The sequence below is a fragment of the Scatophagus argus genome, chromosome 8 (assembly GCF_020382885.2).
Source record: "Scatophagus argus isolate fScaArg1 chromosome 8, fScaArg1.pri, whole genome shotgun sequence".
Lineage (NCBI taxonomy): Eukaryota > Metazoa > Chordata > Actinopteri > Scatophagidae > Scatophagus > Scatophagus argus.
The window spans coordinates 16856100-16877310 of NC_058500.1; the positions used below are offsets into that span (position 1 = coordinate 16856100).

The 21211-nt window shown below is 40.9% G+C and overlaps 1 protein-coding gene across 2 annotated transcripts; it reads right to left on the reverse strand.

Moving 5' to 3' along the window:
- Positions 1-250: 250 nt before the first annotated feature.
- Positions 251-20710, reverse strand: kif5aa (kinesin family member 5A, a). Of its 2 annotated transcripts, none has more exons than XM_046397537.1 (29): positions 20070-20710; positions 15854-15941; positions 15694-15767; positions 15493-15597; positions 15302-15350; positions 15091-15146; positions 14895-14982; positions 11876-12000; positions 11590-11694; positions 10774-10922; positions 10105-10253; positions 9789-9967; positions 9385-9453; positions 9003-9209; positions 8218-8364; positions 7901-8089; positions 7681-7798; positions 7433-7494; positions 7165-7274; positions 6832-6933; positions 6483-6543; positions 6297-6368; positions 5842-5946; positions 4949-5165; positions 4621-4795; positions 4208-4287; positions 3974-4013; positions 3615-3700; positions 251-3063 (listed from the first exon to the last, which is right to left on the reverse strand). In XM_046397537.1, the coding sequence occupies exons 1-28, from the start codon at positions 20196-20198 to the stop codon at positions 3622-3624; spliced, it is 3129 nt and encodes a 1042-aa protein (XP_046253493.1). In that variant the 5' UTR covers positions 20199-20710; the 3' UTR covers positions 251-3063; positions 3615-3621. The 2 variants fall into 2 exon arrangements, with proteins under 2 accessions (XP_046253493.1, XP_046253492.1); XM_046397536.1 differs by having other exon boundaries at positions 3615-3703; positions 20070-20709.
- Between the last annotated feature and the right edge of the window lie 501 nt (positions 20711-21211).

The following is a 21211-nucleotide window of genomic DNA, read 5'->3' on the forward strand; positions in this document are numbered from 1 at the left end:
GAATACAGGTGGACATTTTTTGGATGAATTCAGTCACACTGTATACTTTTGTTCCATCTCACTTGTGAGCTGAAGGCAGCTGTTTCTTCATAGAGAAGTTGTGCTGAAAGAAGAGGGACAATCAGACAATAATAAATAATAAAGTCGCTTTATTGAATATCTATCGATAGAATGTTCTCTTCCATCCACTAGATGGAGCCATTTTCAGCAGCACACTCTTGCAAAATTCTCTCTTTTCTTTCTTTTTATAAAACTTCTTCCATGTTATTCAAACATTCCTCTGGACCCAAATGATTCCAATCAACAAAGTTCTTTCTACAAGTTTATTGAACTTTTTTACTACAACACAGTGGTGCACATACAATACAGCATAGTGATGAGTCTATATATACAGAAATTCTGCACGGTGATTCTTCACATAATCATGTTGACGCTACAGTATAGGCATACAGAAATAAATAAAACAAACATTTCTCTGAACAAAGTTAGCGTGTACCTTTCTCTTGCATTTTACTATGTCTTGGCACGCTATTTTACTTACAAGATTAACAATATATAGCACATTTATGTTAGATATGTTGAAATCAGACAGTGGAACAGCAGGTGACAATATAGCACACATTTCCCCCACTCCTTCAAATTTATTGATTATAATTAAAACTAGGGGGTCTGCTTGGACACACAGTAGAGTCTGACCAGGAGCAGCTGAGGGATTTTTTTCATTTTAGATGTCATGTGCTAGAATGGAAATGTTTCAAACTATGTATGAAATGATGTTATTTTCATTATATTAGATTTACGATCCTGTATGTCTGCTAAACCTTGAAGAACATACACCTTCCTGATTGTACCACTGTATGTATGGTTTTAAGTCCATGAGGAAGATGGTGGTGGTGGTGGCTCATGGTGGTTGTGGTCGTAAATGTGAAGCCCTGAGATGTTGTTAATGCCAGTAAGAGCATGAGACAGAGCGATGATGTCATGAATGAGGCTATTCAGGATCAGATGACTGGGGACGACTTACTGGGGCTAATTTACAACAAGTAGAACAAGTCAAGTCATGTGACATAACACAATGAAATTTACAATGAGAAATATTTTTCAATATAAAATTGAAAATGCTGTTATCCAAATATTAATAGATTAATAATAAAGCTCTGAAGAATTGCAACTTGTAATCAAATACATCTGGTCAAAGAGTGAATGCAAAGTGCAAATGGAAATCAAAATTAAATCTTTCTCTTACTTATTTACTTAAGGTACTTGGTTGCTTTGCAGTTTTCCTTTAAGAACGACTAACTTCTGGTATAATCTGTCCTTTAATTCAGTGACTCAGCTCAGTCCAAATGCATCCGTCTCTTCATAACCCACCCGATCCGTGCTGCTCTCTTCTATCCTGATTGGCTGGTCAGGATTTCTAGCAGAAGAGCAGCAGCACAGCCTGATAACAAGCTATAAACAACAAGCTTCTGTCAAACGGTCTGTCTGTCCCAGGCTGGTGGCTGCTCAGCTGGGGACTCGTTTGCAGACATTCTCTAATCATTGGACTTTTGACATGGTCTGTTTAAAAATCACTCAATAACTGAGTAACTTCCATATCACTAGATGATTTCTGTTTAGATAGTTTAGATAACACAGGGTACATAAATCAACAGTGTAACTTGGTATTAAAAAACGAAGGATGCAGGCATCATAATTTCAGCCTTATAGGTGCCATATAGGAAAATAAACCTATCACCAGAGAGCTTAGGAAAATATCCGAATATCAATGTGGCATACTTTTATGCCATACTTCTTCATACCATGTTTCTAGCCCAGCTCTGATCCTGATTTTATGATGGAGAAGGAATCTGTGTGAACTTCAGAAGAATCTAACTACTGCTCTGATAAGACCATTAAATTCTACTTACAGCTATTGGTGTGCTATGGTTGCAACTTTCTCTAGAAACTCTAAGATCAGCTCATTTTCAGCATTTAAAATGAATATTTCTTAGTTTACTGAATAAGTGTATATTGAGTTGCTCTAGAGGTAGTAATTACAAATGTATGCACGTGATGGCCTATTAGACTGACCATGAGAAATCAGCTCTTGTTAAGGCTTGCTATGAAGACAACAAGATGTGGATGCAATGTAGGGAAGAAGCCATGTTAAAGGAAAGTGGGCACCATTACCTGAAAGGTACAATGGCATCATAGAGCTGCAACATCACAGTATCAAAGCAATTACACAAGTTTTTCCTTGATACAGATTGCAAGTCTGAGCTGGGTTCCCTTGATGCATGTTAGGTCTTATGTCCCCTATCTTCTAAAATCTAGAGCACTGATACCTGGATCAGGATTAAGGGAAACCAGCTCTGTGTGTGTGTGTGTGTGTGTGTGTGAGACATCTGTCGAAGTCGATCAGACGCTTCACTCGTAGCATACCAGCTCTGACTGGAATCACATGCAAAGTTTTGAAAGCTAAACCGGCTAAGCGACATGCATGCAGAGTGTGGGTCTTCCGTTACAAGCTGGCATTACACACTATACTCTTATTTATGACAGAGAAAAAGGTCATGTCTGCCTACAGTATGTCATCCACATGATGCCCTTAAGGAGAAATGTGCAGGGGACGGTGGAGCCTGTACATTCACACAAACAGTTGCTGGTCAAAAACCTCTACTGGAGTATACAGCACTAATATTTACAAAGTGTGTGTACTAGGTATTCAGGGATGGGGTCCAGGTTCAGTTCACCCATCTCAGAAGGTAATCAGCATCAGCAATGTCCGGTGACAAAGTGATTGGCTGAAGGATCGATGAGTTGAAAAGAGAACATTGTGTATTTAAAAGAAAACAAACAATTCTGATTTAATTTACTTCCTGGACTGGCTGAACTGGGAGACACTGGACCCCAACCCTGAGGGTGAGAGTGGTCACCATAGGAGCAGGAGGGGCTTCATCTAGTTTGAAGACTACAGGGGCTACAGATCTTCATCAGTGATGCAGTGGAGGAATGGGGAGACAGGCTGCATGCACATGGGAGGAGGAGGGTCCTTGGACGGGTACAGTATTTGGTCATCTTCTGGAGAAAGACAATAAAGTTAAGTCATCATTTGGAGAAACACAGAAATCTGTTACTGGTTTCATGCAATGAATGGAACTCAACTTTCCATTTTTTCTTGTTAAAGGACCATGCCAATGGCTTTGTTTGTTTTTAATGATCAGATATGCTTTCCATTTATTACCATCCATTTTCCAAGGCATAAGTTTATAGACTTTTAGTTTATAGATTTTCTACCTCTCAGGCAGCCACTTAAGTGCAGTGTGTCAGTCAGCAAATTTGACTTCTCTTTCTTTTCCCATCATGGAGAACATTTTTTCCTGCCTTATTTGTTTATAAATGTATTTTGAATTGGTGTTACCACTTCAGTTTCAAAGCATGATTTCTATTAATTGCCTTTGTGGCACTTTGCAAAAAAAAAAGTATTGTTATGACATTCAAAAATTACTTTCAGAAAACAATAAACTAATGTGCAACACCTTTAACTACAAATCAGTTAAGACCAAACCGAGATTTTAAATTTTGTGTGTGTGTGTGTGTGATGAGTCAGTGCACTGTAGTTTGGTAGTTACCATGGCATTAACTTGCAGCGGTCTCCTGCTGAATGATGTAGTGCCTGTTTGAATCATCCATCTCGCTGCCACAGTGAACATCACTCCTGCTAATGGAGGTACATGAGCACAACACTCAGTATTGTTTACTGTATACATCAGTTCTGCTACTGGACTACCTTAAATAAAGTTTAGCAGATCAAACCGACAACAATTTTGAATTTTCATTTCATCACAATTCAAAGGCTTCACCATAAACTAACTGATACTTACTTTACCTTACAGAACTAAAATACTCTTTAATATTTACTCCAGAATTATTCTAATCTAACCATAAACCTAACTGATGTCTTCCTGTGAACTGTAACTGACATGCTCACCTGTTGTCATTGATGTCTCTTGTTTCACTGATGCTGTTACCTGTTGGAAACAAAACAGCAGTTTGATTTCCCTGATCTTTAAGCAAAATCATATAAAAACATTGAACACTGGGCTCCTGACAATAAATAACTAATAAATAAAAACTGATTTGAAGGCAAAATATGTGTACATGCACATAAACATATGTGAACATTAGTTTGGATACACGTACATGTGTGTCCTCCTGTACTTACCGTTGTCAATGTTGAGTGGGTAGGATTCCAGTATGTCTCCATTATATCTGCCTGCTCTGTAGCCCAGTGCTGTGGAAATTCTGTGAAACACCATAGAAGGAAACACCCCAAGTCAAATACGAGCATGTGACATTACAACTGAAGGGGACTTGTCTCATCCTACAATACAAAAAAAATCTGAAGGTAGACAGAGTAAAAAGAAACAAAGCGTAAAGCAAAACTTAATATCGAAGAGAGAATCCTGCCAGCTCCAGGTCTTAATCAAACATATGACATATATCTCGACACCTGCTCTATTTTCCAAGACCAGTGCAGACTCTTCCTTGCCTCAAAATTCAGTCATTATGTACAGACCTGACTTTAAACCTCACACTGACTGGCTGGAAAAGGTGAAACGAAGGATTCAAACCCACGTGTTGCTTTGGACAGAGTTTGGGTTGCAGTTGAGGCTGGCGGATTTCGGCTGCGTGACGTTGCCCTGGAAAAGGGCGTTGCTGTAGGTGTTGGCGTGTTCAGTGGCGCGGATGTAAGTGTAGAACGGGTTGGTGGGAGAGCAGACAGACAGATGCTTCGGTCTCACTGGCTTGGCTGTCGACATGATAAAGCAATGTAATTTAAAGCATAAGTATTATGAAACTGAGTCACTGCAGACTAAATAGGTTAAATAAATGAAAGTCAGTTCAAAATTTCAGACATTTCACAGAAGACAATTTCCATATCTGAGCAACAACAGTGCAGTACCGATCTGTGCTGCGTGGGGGCGCCTCATGGCATTCTTTGCCCTCATGGCATCCTTGATACGGTCGACCTCTTGCTGGTAGCGCCGGCGGTCCATCATGGCGCCCTCCTTGGCATCCCTCAGTGCAGTCTCCAGGGCCTTAACTCTCTCAGCAGTAGACCGAAGACGTTTCTCCAACTTTGGAAGCTCACAACGCAGATCTGCATTGTCACGAACCAGCTGGAGGGGCAGGAAGAAAGGGATGGGTGAGAGATGACACAGAGGGGACAACTGGAAATTAATGAAATAAAATCATTGTAAGGAAAGAGGAAACATAAACAAAGCACAGAGAAAAATATGTAGCAGAGTACAACACTTACAGTTTAAGAGGCTAAGTTGAATTACGGTAAAACAAACTGAATAAGAGCAAATACTGTACATGAAAAGTCACTCAGTTACAGCAGTATGATAAATACATACAGTATGGCGCAAACATACTGTAACTACTTAAAGGCTCAGTGTGAAAGATTGAAGAGAATCTGTTTGCAGAAACTGAGTTTTCATCAGTGTATGATAATAATAGTTTGTTAAATTGCACCACCATGTTCTACAGCAGCCCAGAAGGGACACACCAAAACTGGCTCTAGACAAGACATTTTGCATTTTTCATGTTTTGTAATTTCCAAGCACACTGTTATGATGCTGCTAAATCCCGTTAAAGAGTGTTTAAGATGGAAGTAGATCATTTGTCCACTGGGCACCCTGTGAGTTCGAGCTCATGTGCAGTTTATGAATGTATCAAGCAAATTATCCCCAAAAGTGGCGGCACCTCTTGAAATAAAACAACGCAAACTGCACGGTGTGTTTAGATCACTAAAAGTTACAGTTCCTCTTGTCCTTTCTGTGTATTTCTCACCTGTTTGTGAACCTTTGTAAGTTGGTCCAGGTTATTCTCAAGAAAGGAAATCTTCTGCTTCTGGGTGCAAGACCCTCCGCTATCATCAGGTTCCATTTCGGAACTCTGCAGAGGGGACGGTGAAGCAAAAAGAAAATTTAAGGCAAAGTAGAGGAAGCAGTTTTCTATTTTCATTTGATTTCATAACCTCTCAGGTATTCTTCTTGTTGACCTGCTTTCTGTTGTCCTTTTAATCCACTGATATACACAAAAAATGAATTTCTTCCGTCACATACATAATATCAAAATGTCAATGTCAAATGTCATGATATTAGGATTAGAAGGATGGAGGATGTTGCTATTCCTACTGAGGTTTATCCGATTGTATTCAGGTCACAGATTCCTTAATACCCTTAGCATGATAAAACACATTTTTCGAGTCACTGCCTTTTGCTTATCATCTTTGAGCCGCTTACTTTTTTAACCCGCGACGTGAGGTCTTGAACGAACAGCTTGCGCAGGTTGTGGAGGGTCTGGAGTTCGCGGGCCTGTGGGACAGACAGATAGAGAGGAGGTTAGAAAGACAATCAGGACACTGTAATGTAGGGGAAAGGTCAATGTCTCAGAAGAAACAGAGGTATAATAGTGATTGTTCTACTCACGACAGTCTCCTCCAGACCCTTCAAGTCCTGTTTAGTCTGCTCATGGCGCTCATGCAGGAATCTAACAGAAGCAGCAAATCCCTCATTAGAAAAAGACTGTATTTCTGTATACTACAGGACAGTATAATATCTATGTATTGTTCAGAGTGCCCTCTGCTGGGACTAAAGAGAAGGGAGACGAAACTGTGTCAGTTCTGTATAGAAACTGTTTTCATATCCTCCACTGAAATAATCATGAAATCGCAACCAGGCATCATAGACCATATGCTGATGCTTGTAGAGACGCAGACCTTTTTTTAAACCACACTGAGTAGGGGAATATGAGAGGATGGACCTCCCCGACACTTACGAGAGCTCTTCCAGGCGCTCGCTCTTGGTGCTGTCCTGACTCTTCAGGCGTTCAAAGTCAGCACGAACCTGAGCAAGCTCCAGCTCCAGCTTGGAGTTACGACTGAATGCGTGAAATGACATAACACATATGAAGGGGTTTTGATTAACTTCTTTACTTTACAGATCATAGTTAGTGAATGTTTGTGTATGCAGTATGAAAAGGAACATTTGATCTTGTCAGTGATAACAATATTAGAATATAATGATTAATAAGAGGAAATTATCACATCTAAATGTTTATCTTTAGCTTTTGTAATACAAAGAATTAATTAGGAAGGTACTCAGTACATACTCAGTGAGCTCGTCAATGATCCTCTGCTTCTCATTGATCTCATCCCGGAGGCGGGCCAGCTGCTTGTGATGGAGGCCACGGTGGGACTCGCCCTGCTGACGAATGGTCTTCTGGACATGAAAAAGCAAACACATAGCATCTCTTCAAAGACACTGGCTTCAGCAGTGAAAAGTGTTCTGGGGTGGCAGGATGCCAATGTCAGAATTTCAATCAGCTACTATACTTTCAGGCTGTGCACTAAAAACTGTGGCTCACAATGTTTTTTTACCTTCACATTTCCATCCTCAGTCTCACCCTTCTCTCCCTCCTTGTCCTCCTGCAGAGAGTTATCTGGTAGAAGAGAAGGAGAAAGACAGCATTCACCACAGGGATACAATGTTGCAATATCTAACATCGAATTCCTGAGAATTTTTTTTTAAATGGGTGAATTTATGTTGAAACTAAACAGAGGAATTATCAAACAGTGAGAATATTTCTGCAGCAGTATTTGTAAATGTGTCCGTGTGTGTGTGTTACCCTGGTCTTGCAGCTTGGCCAGCTCTTCGCTCAGCGAGTCGTGGCTCTCCTCCAGCTGCCTCTTCTTCTGCTCCACACTTTGCATGTACTCCGTAAGAGAGCGGATCTTAGCTTCATGCTGTATCAACACACACAGGAAATTTTCAGCTGTAAAAACTCAGCCATAACATGTTCCATCTCTTCCCCTCCCAACCTGACTTCCCTTTCCTCCATCTTTCACCTGAGAGATGAGGAGCTGGCAGGAGGAGAGCTCCCTCCCGGTCTCCTCCATCTTGCGGTGGCACTCAAGCTGCATGTTCTCCAGCTGGCGGCAGCGCTTCACCATGCTCTTCACCTCCGACTTGATCTTGCTGATGTAGAGGCGAGCAACCGTGAACTCCTCCTCAATTGCGCCACTAATCTCTACGGGCTGTGGACAGAACAGGACAAACGGAGGCCTCAATAAAAACATTAATTTAAGTGTTGTACAATGTACACACAGCATGAGTACATTTTGAACTCTATTTAAACTTCTTTTTACACTGCGATCCAACTCACCAGCTTGATCTCCCCGTTGCCCACGATGGTGCTGAACTCACTGAGATCCCTCATCAGACCATTGAGGACATCAGCAATGCGTTTCCTCTGCTGACCGCTCACTTCCTGCATACGAGACAGCTCTGCCTCCAGCTCCATCAGACTGGCCTATTACAGAGAAAAAGAGTTGAGGAGAGACGAATAAGGATGAATAAAACTGAACACTTTTCCAACTGAAAGCACCCAAAGACCACTTATCTCCACTAGAATATACATAAATATACAATATGCATCAAGACCAAGAAACCAGTGGATCCATCTAAAGTACAATAGTTATGAACATTATACTAACTGGGTGATGGAGGTCATAATTTTGGGAGAATATTTATAAACTGTCCAGGAACATTAGAGCTATATACAATCAGGAATTGTACAAGATTTTATCTAAATCAGCCTCATGACTCATGGTCAGGATGCTAGTGCCACCTACAGGTGAAACGTCATCCAATTTTGTAGTATTATACATGTGCACCTATCATTTAAACTTTACTGCACAATAACCATAATAGGAGTGAAAGCCTCTTTGGCAGAGGCAATAATCCATGCCTAATGAAAAAAAGCATAAAACACTTTTACTCCACTATAATATACTGTTCTACAACTCAAGGCAGCTGCTCTGCTACAGCAGGTGCTTGTCTCTTCAGTGCAGCAAGCAGGTGAGCATGTCCCTCTGTTCGCCCTCCTGTCTCTGATTTTAGCTGTCCTTCTGTAAATTTCATATTCACGTCACTCCTCTGAAAGCGTACCATTTTCTGGGACAGTTGGTCAGCCAGCAGCTGGTTCTGCAGGCCTTTCTCCTCCACCTCCTGGCTCTTCTGGTCATAGTTGATGGCCAGCTCCTCCAGAGCCTGCAGCACCTCCTTAACCTCAGCCTTGGCACAGTCGCTCTCCACCTGCAGCCTGCAGAGCTCAGCCTGGACTTTGTCCCCATCCCCCTTGGACGAGGCTAGGAGCTGGAGGCAGTAAGGGAGAGAAAAGACAATGAGACAGATGAAGACCTACAGTTAAGACAGTCTGTCCAGTCTTTAATTCTTTAAGGGGCTGTTTGAGAGCTGGAGCTTAGTTTTAAGTTCAGTTTTTGTGGGTATCCTCCTGTGTATTTGTGTGTGTGAGTTTGTGTGCACTGACCTCATCCTGGTCCAGCATCTGCTGCTTCAGCTTCTCCACCAACTGGCACTGCAGGTTGATCTCGTCATCCTGCATAAACATGGTAATATCATAACTACCAGCCTCACGACCATCCAGACTCTGTCACTTCAGAATGTGCATGAATGTGCAGAAAAATTTATAGGCTTTCATCTCCTTTGTCCATGATTGTTTTACATGTATAAATCTGTAATTATAGATGCTGCAAGTGTTAAACGAGAATGAGAAGGACACTGAAAATTTCCATATATAAATATATTTATCATATACTTGATTATAAAAAATTACATCTGCATTTACATCACACAGAGGTGGAATTTAAGTAGAGCAAAACTAGAAAACTGAGAAAAAAGTGACTGTTGTAATTAGTAGTTTTGTGTTTGTACCTTGTCATCCAGCTGCTTGTACAGCTTGCGGATCTCCTCCTCGTACTTCTGACGCTCCTCCTCAGAAATGCGAACCACAATGGAGGAGTTGTCGTTGTCCAAAATGGGGCGCTCCTCCACTGACTCGAAACGGGTCACCACGTCAGATGTGGTGCGCTCGGTCTCAGGCACGTTCTCTCCTGAGCGGAGTGAGAGGAGGGGACAAGGAGGACAGAGAAACACATGAAAGTCATGCAGTTTTGATTAAAATGTCAGCTCAGAAGAGTTGAAAGGACGCAGCTGAAACAAGACTGGTTAGAAAACACTTGTCTCTCACCATTTCTCCAGCGGTTGAGCTCAGTCTCCAGCTTCTGAATGGTGTCCTTCAGAGACTTGTTCTTCTCCTTCTCCTTCTCAAACTTCCTCTTCCACTGCTCTGCCGTCAGCTCCAGATTGATGGAGGCGGTGTTCCTAATGGTCTTGGCACTGTGAGAGAGGAGGACAAAGGCAGAGACACACAAGGGAAAAATGTGAATCTGTTTTTAGGAGATGAAGGAAAAGACTGAAGATCAGTTTGACTGCATGATTTGCACAAAATTGAGATTTTTGTTGGTGCTATAATTCTAAGATCACCTGAGAAGTGAGAGAAATCATCAAGACACACGAAACTATCATAGTTAATATGTGATCCTTTTTCAGTAAACTCCTCTAAATTCCTGAGACCTTCCTTCTGACTCAAAAAGACATTCATACTCCTGATCTAAGAACACTATATTCACATTTTAAATATATAAGTGTTATTTAGCAGTGTTAGCAGTGTTAGCAGTGACAGTGTTATTTAGCATCTGTTCCCTAATTCTGTTCCCTTTATCTGATCAGTTTGGAAGCAAAAGGAGGCACGGGAAAAAAATGTTAAAACTGAATTCATTTCTCACACATATACTGTATATTATTTATTATAATTTTCTTTATAATAACGTGTTGACTTATCCACAGTTGTCTCTACCGTTGTCCGAACATCAGAGTCGACTTGGTCTCAGCGTCATTGTAGCTGGACGGAGAGCAGCAGATGAACATGGTGGTGCGACAGTTCCCGCCGAGAGAGTCCTGCAGGATGCGGGTCATTTTGCTGTCACGGTACGGCACATGAGTTTTCTGCAGGGGGAGAGAAGGAGAGATGGGAGGAGGGGTGAGGGGGGCACGAGGGGGATTATGAAAGAAGCAGAGATGAAAAAGATACAGAAGGGAGTAGAGGAGAAAGGAGGATAATTAAAGAAGAAACAGAAAAGAGGCTCATTTTGTAGTTCTGCAGTCATTCATCAGTAGATTACATCCAGTAAAACTGTACATGTTCGCATTCCTCTTGATTTCTGTCCACTGGATTCTAACAAACCTCAAAACTGCTGTCAAAAATAACAGACTGACTGTGTTGCATCCAACTAATCTTATAATTGGCAGGGAAAGTTTTGGCATTTGACAGCCAAACCTGTTGGGTTGGCAGAAGGGAAAAAAGGGTGTGGATGCTGGACAGGATGCATTTCATTACCAAGTCCGCAGAAGAGACTGACATCTAATGTACTCTGCTGTTGGAAAAGAGAGAGGAAGGAAAAGGACAATTCCAGGAACTGCATTGCAAATTAAACAAGTTTTAATTATTTAAATGCCTGAATTCTACAGTGAAGGAAAGTTTCAGCTGTTGAAAAGACAAATATATTGAACTCTATTTTGCTGGTCTATTGTACTGCAAATCTTAAGGCGCACAGTCCCAACTGTTAACCTACTGTCCGCACAAATAGAGGGAAGCAGGGTGAAAACAGCTCACCGTGCCCTCAGCCAAGGCAGAGATGACATTTCCCAGAGCAGAAAGAGACTTGTTGATGTTTTTAGCCTCATCCAGGACAGCTCCTGCAGCTCCGGTCTTACTGACCTGGATAAAGAAAAAGAGACAGAGCGAGGGAAGTCAAACACCAGAGAAAACAGCTGTAAACAAAACAACAAAACAAAACAAAACCCACAGAAACAATCATCGAGAAGTCACCTGATGCAGCTGAATTACAGGTTAGGGGTTGTTGATTTACAAAGAGTTTTCCTCTCAGAGTGTCGCCTACCTTCTCGCTGCCAGCCAGATCCACCAGGTACAGTTTTCCACACAGTTTCTGCTCAGTCTCCACATGCTCCTGCTTGATGTTGATCAGAAAGATGCTGTGGCTGCGAGAACTGTGCTCATTCATGTCTGCACAAAGACACAAGCAGCATATCAACTGAGGGATCTGAAATTGATTTTAAAATTTGCTTAAATCCCATTTGAGTTTTTTGACCAATAAACTTAGCCTTTAAAGACAAAAAAAATAGTTTCTCTTTTCCAGCTGTGTACCTGGAAAAAAAATATTATGTAACCTTTTAAAAGCTACGACTTACATGCATTTCTAAAGTAATTTATCTGTGCAGCTGAGATCTTTCAGAGACTTTATTGTCAACCAGAACAAGTCACTAGTGCAGCAGAATGATATGACTGCAGAGTGCAGATAACAAACAGCACTGAGCTATTCATCAAACCTCCACACAGACAGTAAGTTCAGGTTTCTCTGCAGATGATATCTGAGGGCATCAGCTTGGCGTTGACGGAGCGTTGCCCCATTAGTCTGCTATCAGCACACCGCGCTGCAGCACCGTGAGTCAGCAGGCATCAGCCAGGAAACACAGGAGACTGACCTACTCAGGAACGTTCAGCAAATCTGATCCATTGCTGATAACAGCGAGTCAGTTTTCAAAGCTGCGTTGATGTTACCACATGAAAACATTTTGTATTATTTTTGATGTGCTGAGCAGACCTCCCTTTACGATGGGTTATGTCTACACTTCTTTTTTTGAAAAACAAATAGCAATTTCAAAAGAATTTAAACCAATTTAAGAGCTTTTTAATCTGTCGTCCATTCAACATGCAACATCTCCATTGTATCCCTCACAACTAAAATACAAGTAACAAATAGGCCCAGAGAATCCTCTACTTCATGCTATTTATTCATGGCTGTTATACAGCCTTATTACAATTACACTGTTTACTTTTAGCAGATGAATATTTATAGAGATCTTGCCTGCATCAACTTTGTCTTCTGCCAGAGCACAAGCTGCAGCTCAGTGTAAAGAGTACAAGCTGGGTCAGACAGTATTTTTATTGGTCTGGTAAGAGACTGCTCATAGATCAGCTCAGTGGATGGACGATTCAGAACACCTATGTTAATTTATAGCAGTGTTTATCTTTACAGACACACCAGGTAACGACACCATGTAGCTGAGCAAGAGTCTGTGTCTGCATAAATCATTTCATTCAAATTTTGCTGAACAAAAATATCCATTATTGCTATAGGTTGTAAACATTCCAGTTTTGTCTACCTTACATAAGTCATTCAGCATTTCTTTTCAACTCATCATAAGAGAGCATACAGAGCTCTGTTCTATGCCTGTTCACAAGTATTGATTATAAGTATTGAAAACTAAACAATGATTATCATTGATATCCCAATGAGATGAGTATCACTCTGATCCGTTGTTCTCTCTGGCTCAGATTATCATTAATAACAAACTGCAGTGATTCAGTTTGAGGTGATTAAGGACTCATGCTGATAAGCAAGAATGTTACAGTATGAGCCATTAAATGTCTGGAGCTGCAGCCCAAAAATGCACAACATATCCTGCTGATGTGACATGATGGATGAAATGTACCAAATAAAGAGCATTTGATTACTTTACGGCTGAATTAACTCCATGATACACATAATAATAACAAAGTAAACTAATGTGACACTAGTTTATGTTTTACAAGTTTTACAATTTAAACCCTTTTATGTTCAGCAAGAGCAAAATCAAATCACTGATTTATTGAAAATGTCACAGAAAGCCTGACGTGAGAAATTACAAACACACTGAGCACTGAGGCACAAAATGTACCAACTCTGAAGAAAGGAGACACGCACAGGTTGAGATTTATTACAGTGAGGCAGGCCTGGTGTTTTTGTTGGGCTCTGGATCCCAAAGCTCATCAAATCTTTTCATCCAGCCCTGTGAGTCAGCACAGAAGACTCCAGCACAGAAAAATAGATGGGTATGCTGTACTGGCTTGTTGCTGGAATAATATTTATTGTACTTTACTGTATTTCTACCTTTTGAAAGGCCTGCAATGCAAAATCCATCTTGACAGAAGCAACTGAAATTCAGTTCAAAAATCTCATTTGCTTATTTAAAATTATAATAAAAAAAGAAATCTCTCAGTGAGGTAGGATCATTGTTTATTTCATTGCTTAAAATAAATACCTTTTCCTTTTTTTTTCCAAGTATAACTCCCACACTCACAAAAAGAAAATTCTGAAACATTTTCATAGATTTGATGTAGTAATTGGGTCACATGTTATTTTTAGCTCCTTTTTTGCACTGCAACAAATTGTTGCACAATGAAGCTAAAGCAACCACTGACATGTAAATGTGCAGTAGTGGAGCCGTTAGTCAGATATCATTGAAGGACCTCAGAGGAGCAAGTCAGCAGAATGGAGGTCAAAACAAGGTGCAGGAATTAGATCAGAGAGAGAGCTTTTATTTCTCATAGTTTGTCACATAAATTAAAGATAAAATACTGAATATTGAAGTAAGCTGCAATGTGAAACCAGTTTATTAAATGTGCAAACAGCAAGGGCTCTTTCTGTTTGTTACGAGGAATCATTTTATTGAGATAATGGCTTCAGGAAGAGACGCTGCTCTGCTCTGTTCATTGCTGCCAGTTACATTACAGCCAACTTATTTATTTTAATGAGAATGAATGAAGCTTGAAAATGAAAGTGGGTTGTAACACAAAGATTACATAACAAGACACAATAACAGGCTACTGAACTCAGCTGTCCTATCACGCATCAGTATGTGAGTGCTACTGCTGGCACTGAATAGAAACTAGATCTCCTGTTCTGACATGGAAGTAGAGGAACGAGGAAAACTCCTCAAGATGGACTCCTAAAAGTGTTTCATGGTAAGAATGTCTTTTGGCCTGGTTTTCATTATATGAAGAAAAATGATTTCTCTCCTGCACTGCAATTTTCACACACCTGCTATGTCGTAATAACAATATAGCAATAGACTTACTGGTCACGGCAACATGGCGGTTAGCTTTGCCCTCGTCGATAACATCCATAACCTCATCTGGGCTGGAGACAAAACGCTCTGTGCATCCCTAAAGAGAGGCGAGGAAACATAAGAGAGACAGAATGTGAGACAGACTGATATCATGGTTATGATGCAGCACAGATTTACCCAAAAAGACAACATACAAAGCACAAACCTTGACATATGGCACCCTATTCTTATCCTCGTGGACAGAAAGGTTGGTCTTTGTCACTGGAAAAAAACAAAACAAAACAAAACATAAAAATTATGATGAAGAGTGCTTTGAAGTATATTAGAACAAAGTGAGACAAGTCCATGCAGTAGTCACTCTGCTGCTACACTGGTTTATATTGCAGGTGATTCATGAAGAGCTCCTTAGCACTAACCATCCAGAAGGTCGCGGATTTTATCCATGTAGATCTCAAAGTATGAAACCTGTGAGAGAAGAAAATCGGGAACAAAATTTGTCATCAAATGAAAAAATCTATGCTTTGTTTCTGTGTCCAAACATAAACCGACACAGAGTTACATGAGAAACATAACACAGTACAAGATATTAACTCCGCAAACACATCACCTTGATGTGGAATTCAAGGTTTTCGTCCATGGCAAAGATGTGGTTGAAAATGTCCTCTGCAATGCGAGGAATGATGCCCATCTGGTGAGGGTCATGCAGCTTGCCCTACAGGAAGTCACAAATAAAGGTATAACTATTAGTGAAATGGTGATGGCTATCCAGGGTCAAAATCTGCTTTTTATATTGCTCTGAATACTGTACCTCCATGGTGTGAGTCTTCCCAGAGGAGGTTTGTCCATATGCAAAGATAGTGCCATTGTATCCGTACAGAACATCTGCGTGAATAACAGAACCATAAATGAGACCACGGCACATACATTTCAAATATCTGACACATGCTCACACGTCTAATCATCCATACCTCTGACAATCTGCTTGGCAGAGGCACTGTAAACCTGCTCTTGGGTGGTGTTGGTCGGAAACACTCGATCAAATGAGTAGGACTTCCCCTGTGAAGACAATGAACAACGACCACCAATTAACAAAAAAGATATAGTGTTGATAATCCCCAAACTGTGCTCGGATATTTCAGCTTATTTTTTTTTATTGTATTTCAGGACGTTCAAATTGCTCAAATGTATGGTATTTATTGTGCTTAATTATTATTATTATCATTATTATAAGATAAGATAATGCTTTGTTAGTCCCATAACTGGGAAATTACAATTATTAAATTTATTTTATCCTACCTCTAATGTTTCCTTCATTGCATATTAGGATAGTGTTTCCTCCGTTTTATTGAGTCCTATATTTGTTCTGTTTATAACCTCACCACAGCTATAGAGTGTGTGTGTGTGTGTGTGTGTGTGTGTGTGCGTGTGAGTGTGAGTGTCTGTGTGTGTGTGTGTACACCTCTTCAGTTAGTCATCAGTCTAAGAGTCGGGAAATGATGTCAGCCCTGTGAGGTAGTCAATATCTCACTGAGGTATCTAACTGACTGACTTATTGCCTGTTTGCACATGTTACACGACTGTGAAAGAATATGATATACACACATACAAAATGTGTCATTTTTAAACCTTTAAATGCCATCTTTCACTGGAAAACATAAATTAATGTTAAGAGTTCCACAAAACAAGTTGCTGTTGTCATATGAAAACTTCAGAACACCAGTTTGAACAAATTTAAGCTAAAACAAGACTGTTTTTCAGGTTACAGAACAGTAGCTCAATACGACATATGATGGCATACAGCACATATTAAAAAGTAATATCATCCCGATTTGAACATGCAAATGTGTTTAAAATGCTTCAGCGTTGCTACAGTGTTTGTGGTTTGTACAAAGCAGCTTTTATCATCCCAGCGGTGAGTACACAACATATGAAGATGAAATCAGAAGAGGGTGGGAAACCTCTGCATTGCTTACTTCTCTAAGCTAGTCAGAGTCATATTTCACCCAGAACATATTTCCTGAATTTTCAGCATTTCAATCACAACCTGTCATGTCTGTCCTTTGTAATGTATGATGTTTATTGCATGCATGTTTCTCTCTGTTTCTTCCTGTTAAAAGTGAGTTTTTCCTTGCAGCTGTCTGCTTGCTCGGGGGTTCAGGCTCTGGGTTTTCTGTAAAGCATCTAGAGACAATTTTGATTGTAAAAAGTGCTATATAAATTAAAAAAACTGAACTGAATAGTTTTTTCTGCAGTATCACCACATGTGGCTTGCCAGTGCTAACAGGCTTCCAGCGTTCTTCTGTTAGCATACTGTATGTCCCTCACTGGCTTTTCTTCCATCAGGCTCCCATCAGGCTTTGACAATATACCAAGACTTTGCTGAATGCTAATAATGTAATCATCATTACATCTTGGTTAAATAAATAGTTACTAATAGTTACTATTTTGAAGAAAATTGTTCGCTGTACAATAAACATGAAGGTCCAGCCAGGAAACTGTTAGCTTAGCTTACCACAAAGGTAAGCTAAGGCAAGAAAGTGAATAAATAAAATGTTATTATTCCTGTAAATGATAAACGGTAAATATGAACCTGAATATGAAATTCTGTTTTGACTTTTGAGAGTGATTGAATAAATGATCTTTATAAAATAAATTGAGTTACAGATGCCATCTGAGGGTGGCACAGTGGTGCAGTGGTTAGCCCTGTCGCCTCGCACAGTCTGGGTTCAAATCTCGTTCTGGGCCCTTCTGTGCTGAGTTTGCATGTTCTCCCTGAGCCTGTCTGGCTTCCTCCTACAGTCCCAAAAACATGCACATTAGGTTAACTGGCTACCCTACATTGCCCCTAGGTGTGAGTGTGCGACTGGGTGTGGTTGTCTGTCTTTGTGCGTCAGCCCTGCAATTGACTGGCGACCAGTCCAGGGTGTACCCCCCACTTGTGCACACTGCAGTCAAGTAGGTTACCAAATACAGAAAGATGAAGCTCCCACAGATATTACAGATATTACTGTAAAGGTCAGCATAAAGTGCATGAAAACTACAGATTACCCTGATGATTCATTTGATTTTTACATATCTGACCTCATTTTAGGGGCACATTTTACAGCACCTTGCCATCTTCAGGTATTGAGGGCTAAATCCACAGAAATTTAGTATTTCAAAAATTGTCCCCCCAAATGAAAGAATTCCTCCTAAAATACAAACAACCTCTGTGTGACACGCAGATGAGTGACTCAGCCCTGACAAGCATCACTGCAGAAACCAGACTATTAAACCTCTGAATGTCACCCTCCCATGTGACAGAGAGGCCACAATGCAACACAATAACATGAGCTGCCAGAACATGAGCCACATTTAATGTCATTAACAAATTGACTCATCTGCAGGCCGCCCCCACGGCTGAGTGATTTACAAAAGAGAGACATTCAGTCCCAGGATGAAGGAGGCAGAGAGGGAGGAGGCATGAAGAGAGACAAAAAAAAATGGAAATGGATGAGCAATGCAGATACGAGGGCAAGAGTCAAAGAGTCAAACACAAAACAGACAGAGAGAAACAGTGAATGAGACAAAAATGAAACAAAAAGAAAGACAGACAGACAGATAGAGCCATAGACAAGAAAAAGCAGGTCAGCTAGTGATGCATGAGCTCAGTGGATTATTATTGATCCCCTCTGTCAGCAATTAGTGAGATCAGTTTCTACTGTCCATCGTCATGCTGGGAGGAGAGAAGAAGGTCGAGACGTTTCCATTAGCGCAGGAGAAAGTTTCGACATAATTCCTCCTTATGTCTACTGTTCCTGTCCTTTGTGCACTTCATGTAGGCCTCATGTACTGTTTTTAAAGCCGTTCTCAGACATGAGATACTTGGCCAAGAATAAAACATGTAGAAAGGGACATCCGGCAATATATACGAGCAAAAATGCAACCAAAATTTATAAAATTATGTTTCAATTCCCCAATTCACATAGGTAAGAGGTCTATTTCTTTACAGGTTGATGTTCAGACAACTGTAAGTCTCTGGTGGTATCTGGAATGACACTGACTCCATGTAGCCAAATGGGATCAATTCATACTCATGTTCCTAAATTTCAAATGTAAATGTGAACCACATAGAAATGGTCAAACCACTAGCTGCAAAGACATCTATGCAGAAATAAATCTCAATTTTATCAAGATATCTAGATTCGAAATACTAAATGATATAACTGCATTAAAAATGTCCTGTTTGGTTCGGATACAAATCAGCTTATTTTAAGATCTATCAAGGAATTCACAAATATGGCAGTGTTGTTACAATCAAGCAAAACAGCACTTTAAACAGTTTGATTTGTATTAGAATTAACAAAAAAATAATTCTAATGTCCTGACTGTAACACAACACCACAGATTACAGGCTTTACATGGCAGGGCTGCGTGGTTATATGCTCTCCTGCTACTAAACATTTAGAATTTAAAGTCACTGACTATTAAAAAAAAAAAAGATCTTCAGAGTAAACATGATATCAGTCCACCCAGCTTACCCAACCTGCACATCTGCAAACTTAAACATCTACTGCAAAGATGATAACTGGGCCCTGCACCCACAGGCCCATATCTGTCTGCTGCTGGCACCTGCTGAGTAATGAAGCCACCCCTTTATGGCAGCATGAAGCATTTGGCTAATTGACTTAACACTCAGAATGAATGAATCAACCCATCAATATCAGTGTGGAAAATGCACTCATTTATAATTACACCTGAGCACTTTGAGTATGTGTTATGAATCAGATTTACTTTGACAGGGCCATAACTGACCGACAGAGGCCTACCAAAACATGTAGAAATATACAGTATAAAATATGTAATGTTAGCATCTCTGTCTCGTTAGAAAGGTGCTATAAAGTATGAATAATGATAATGTGGTGTTAGGTTGGCTATGTTTCATTCATAGGCTCCACTGAGCAGCCCTGAGTCAGCTGATGCAAGAGGCCAGTTTGCGCACTTCAACAACAGCACGGACTGATGTTTCTTTGCGTTAAGGAAAACACAGATTTGGGGGGAAACGTGTGACAGCCTATTTGACTGTGCTCCACCGATTACCATGTCTTCCTGTGAATCCGCAAGCCAGACAGCGATGTTTGGGTCGAGCTGATGATTTATTGATGAAGGGCCTGGGTGCACAACAAAGCGCCTCCCTTTACTTACCCCGACAACGACGGTGTCGTCTCCTTGGAATTTGGGGAGAAACTGGTCCCCGCGTATAATCTCCGACTGGTTCAGAGGGCGAAAGCGACACAGCACTTTTATGTTGCACTCAGCTGGGACATCGGCCATTGCGCAGATTCAGGGAGGAGGAGGAGGAGGAGGAGGAAGGATGCTGCTTTCTGTTGAGAGGAGAGATGCTGCTAAGCCTGGAGGTGACCAGTCGCCGATCGGGGCCTGATGTGACCGTCAAAATAAACGACGAGGTGTGCGCAGTGATTCGTCCTTCTTTGTCGAGAGGACTCTGAGGACGGCGGACAGGCTGCACGGTTTATCCTGATGGGTTTATTTATACGCAGCTGGATGGCGTTTTCTTGTCGCAGTGAGGCGGGCTAAATTAGATGTAAAACCGCAAAACGATAGCCTACATCATTAAAACAAACTAGTCTGATGTTGCTCGGTTCCCCTCGTTGGTTGATTTGACGCCGTCTGTCTCTCCTGCCTGGTCCTTATTTGTCTTTTCGGGTGCGGCGGTGGTTGTGTGTCTGGCCGGTTGAAGGTGAGATGCTGCTGGAAGGGCAGTGAGGAAAAGCTGCTGCTGATCGGTCAGCTTTGCTCGCCACAGCACCCTCTGTCGGCGGGCAAAGGAAGGGCGTGGTCTGCATCCGTCTCTTTAAAGTGGTACCCACAGCTCACCATCAGCTCAGCATCATCACAGACAAGCGGAAACCATAACCCCACGCTGCAGCGTCACTTCCGTGTAGAGCAACGATGGATAAATACATTACTTTCTGTAAGACAGCTGCCAGGCCTGCTGGTGCAGTGACTAATCATCACTGCTAAATTTTGGCCCACTCCGATGGCTGACTGCATTTCTTGGAAGGCATAAAAGCCATTATGGGAAGTTAGTGGAGATTATTGATTAAAAGATGAGTTTAGGCCTCACCTTGATGGAATATCACATTGTCCTATGCGACTGGGATGATGCAGCACAATGTCCAAAAATAAATAAATATTTTTTTTAAAAAAGAACTACCACCCACATTTCTTTAGAATGAACATAAATACAATTCAGAGTTCATACACCTACACCACGAGGCTGCACAATCCCATAAATGTGTTTTCATTTAATAAGGAATTATTTA

Coding starts and splice junctions, on each gene's coding strand:
- kif5aa (XM_046397536.1), bottom strand. CDS start 20,198: ATGGCCGATGTCCCAGCTGAGTGCAACATAAAAGTGCTGTGTCGCTTT. Junction 7,799..7,900: donor GCCAGCTCCTCATCTCTCAG/GTGAAAGATGGA, acceptor GTGTTGATACAG/CATGAAGCTAAGATCCGCTC. Junction 3,704..3,973: donor AGAGACATCAATGACAACAG/GTGAGCATGTCA, acceptor TACCTCCATTAG/CAGGAGTGATGTTCACTGTG.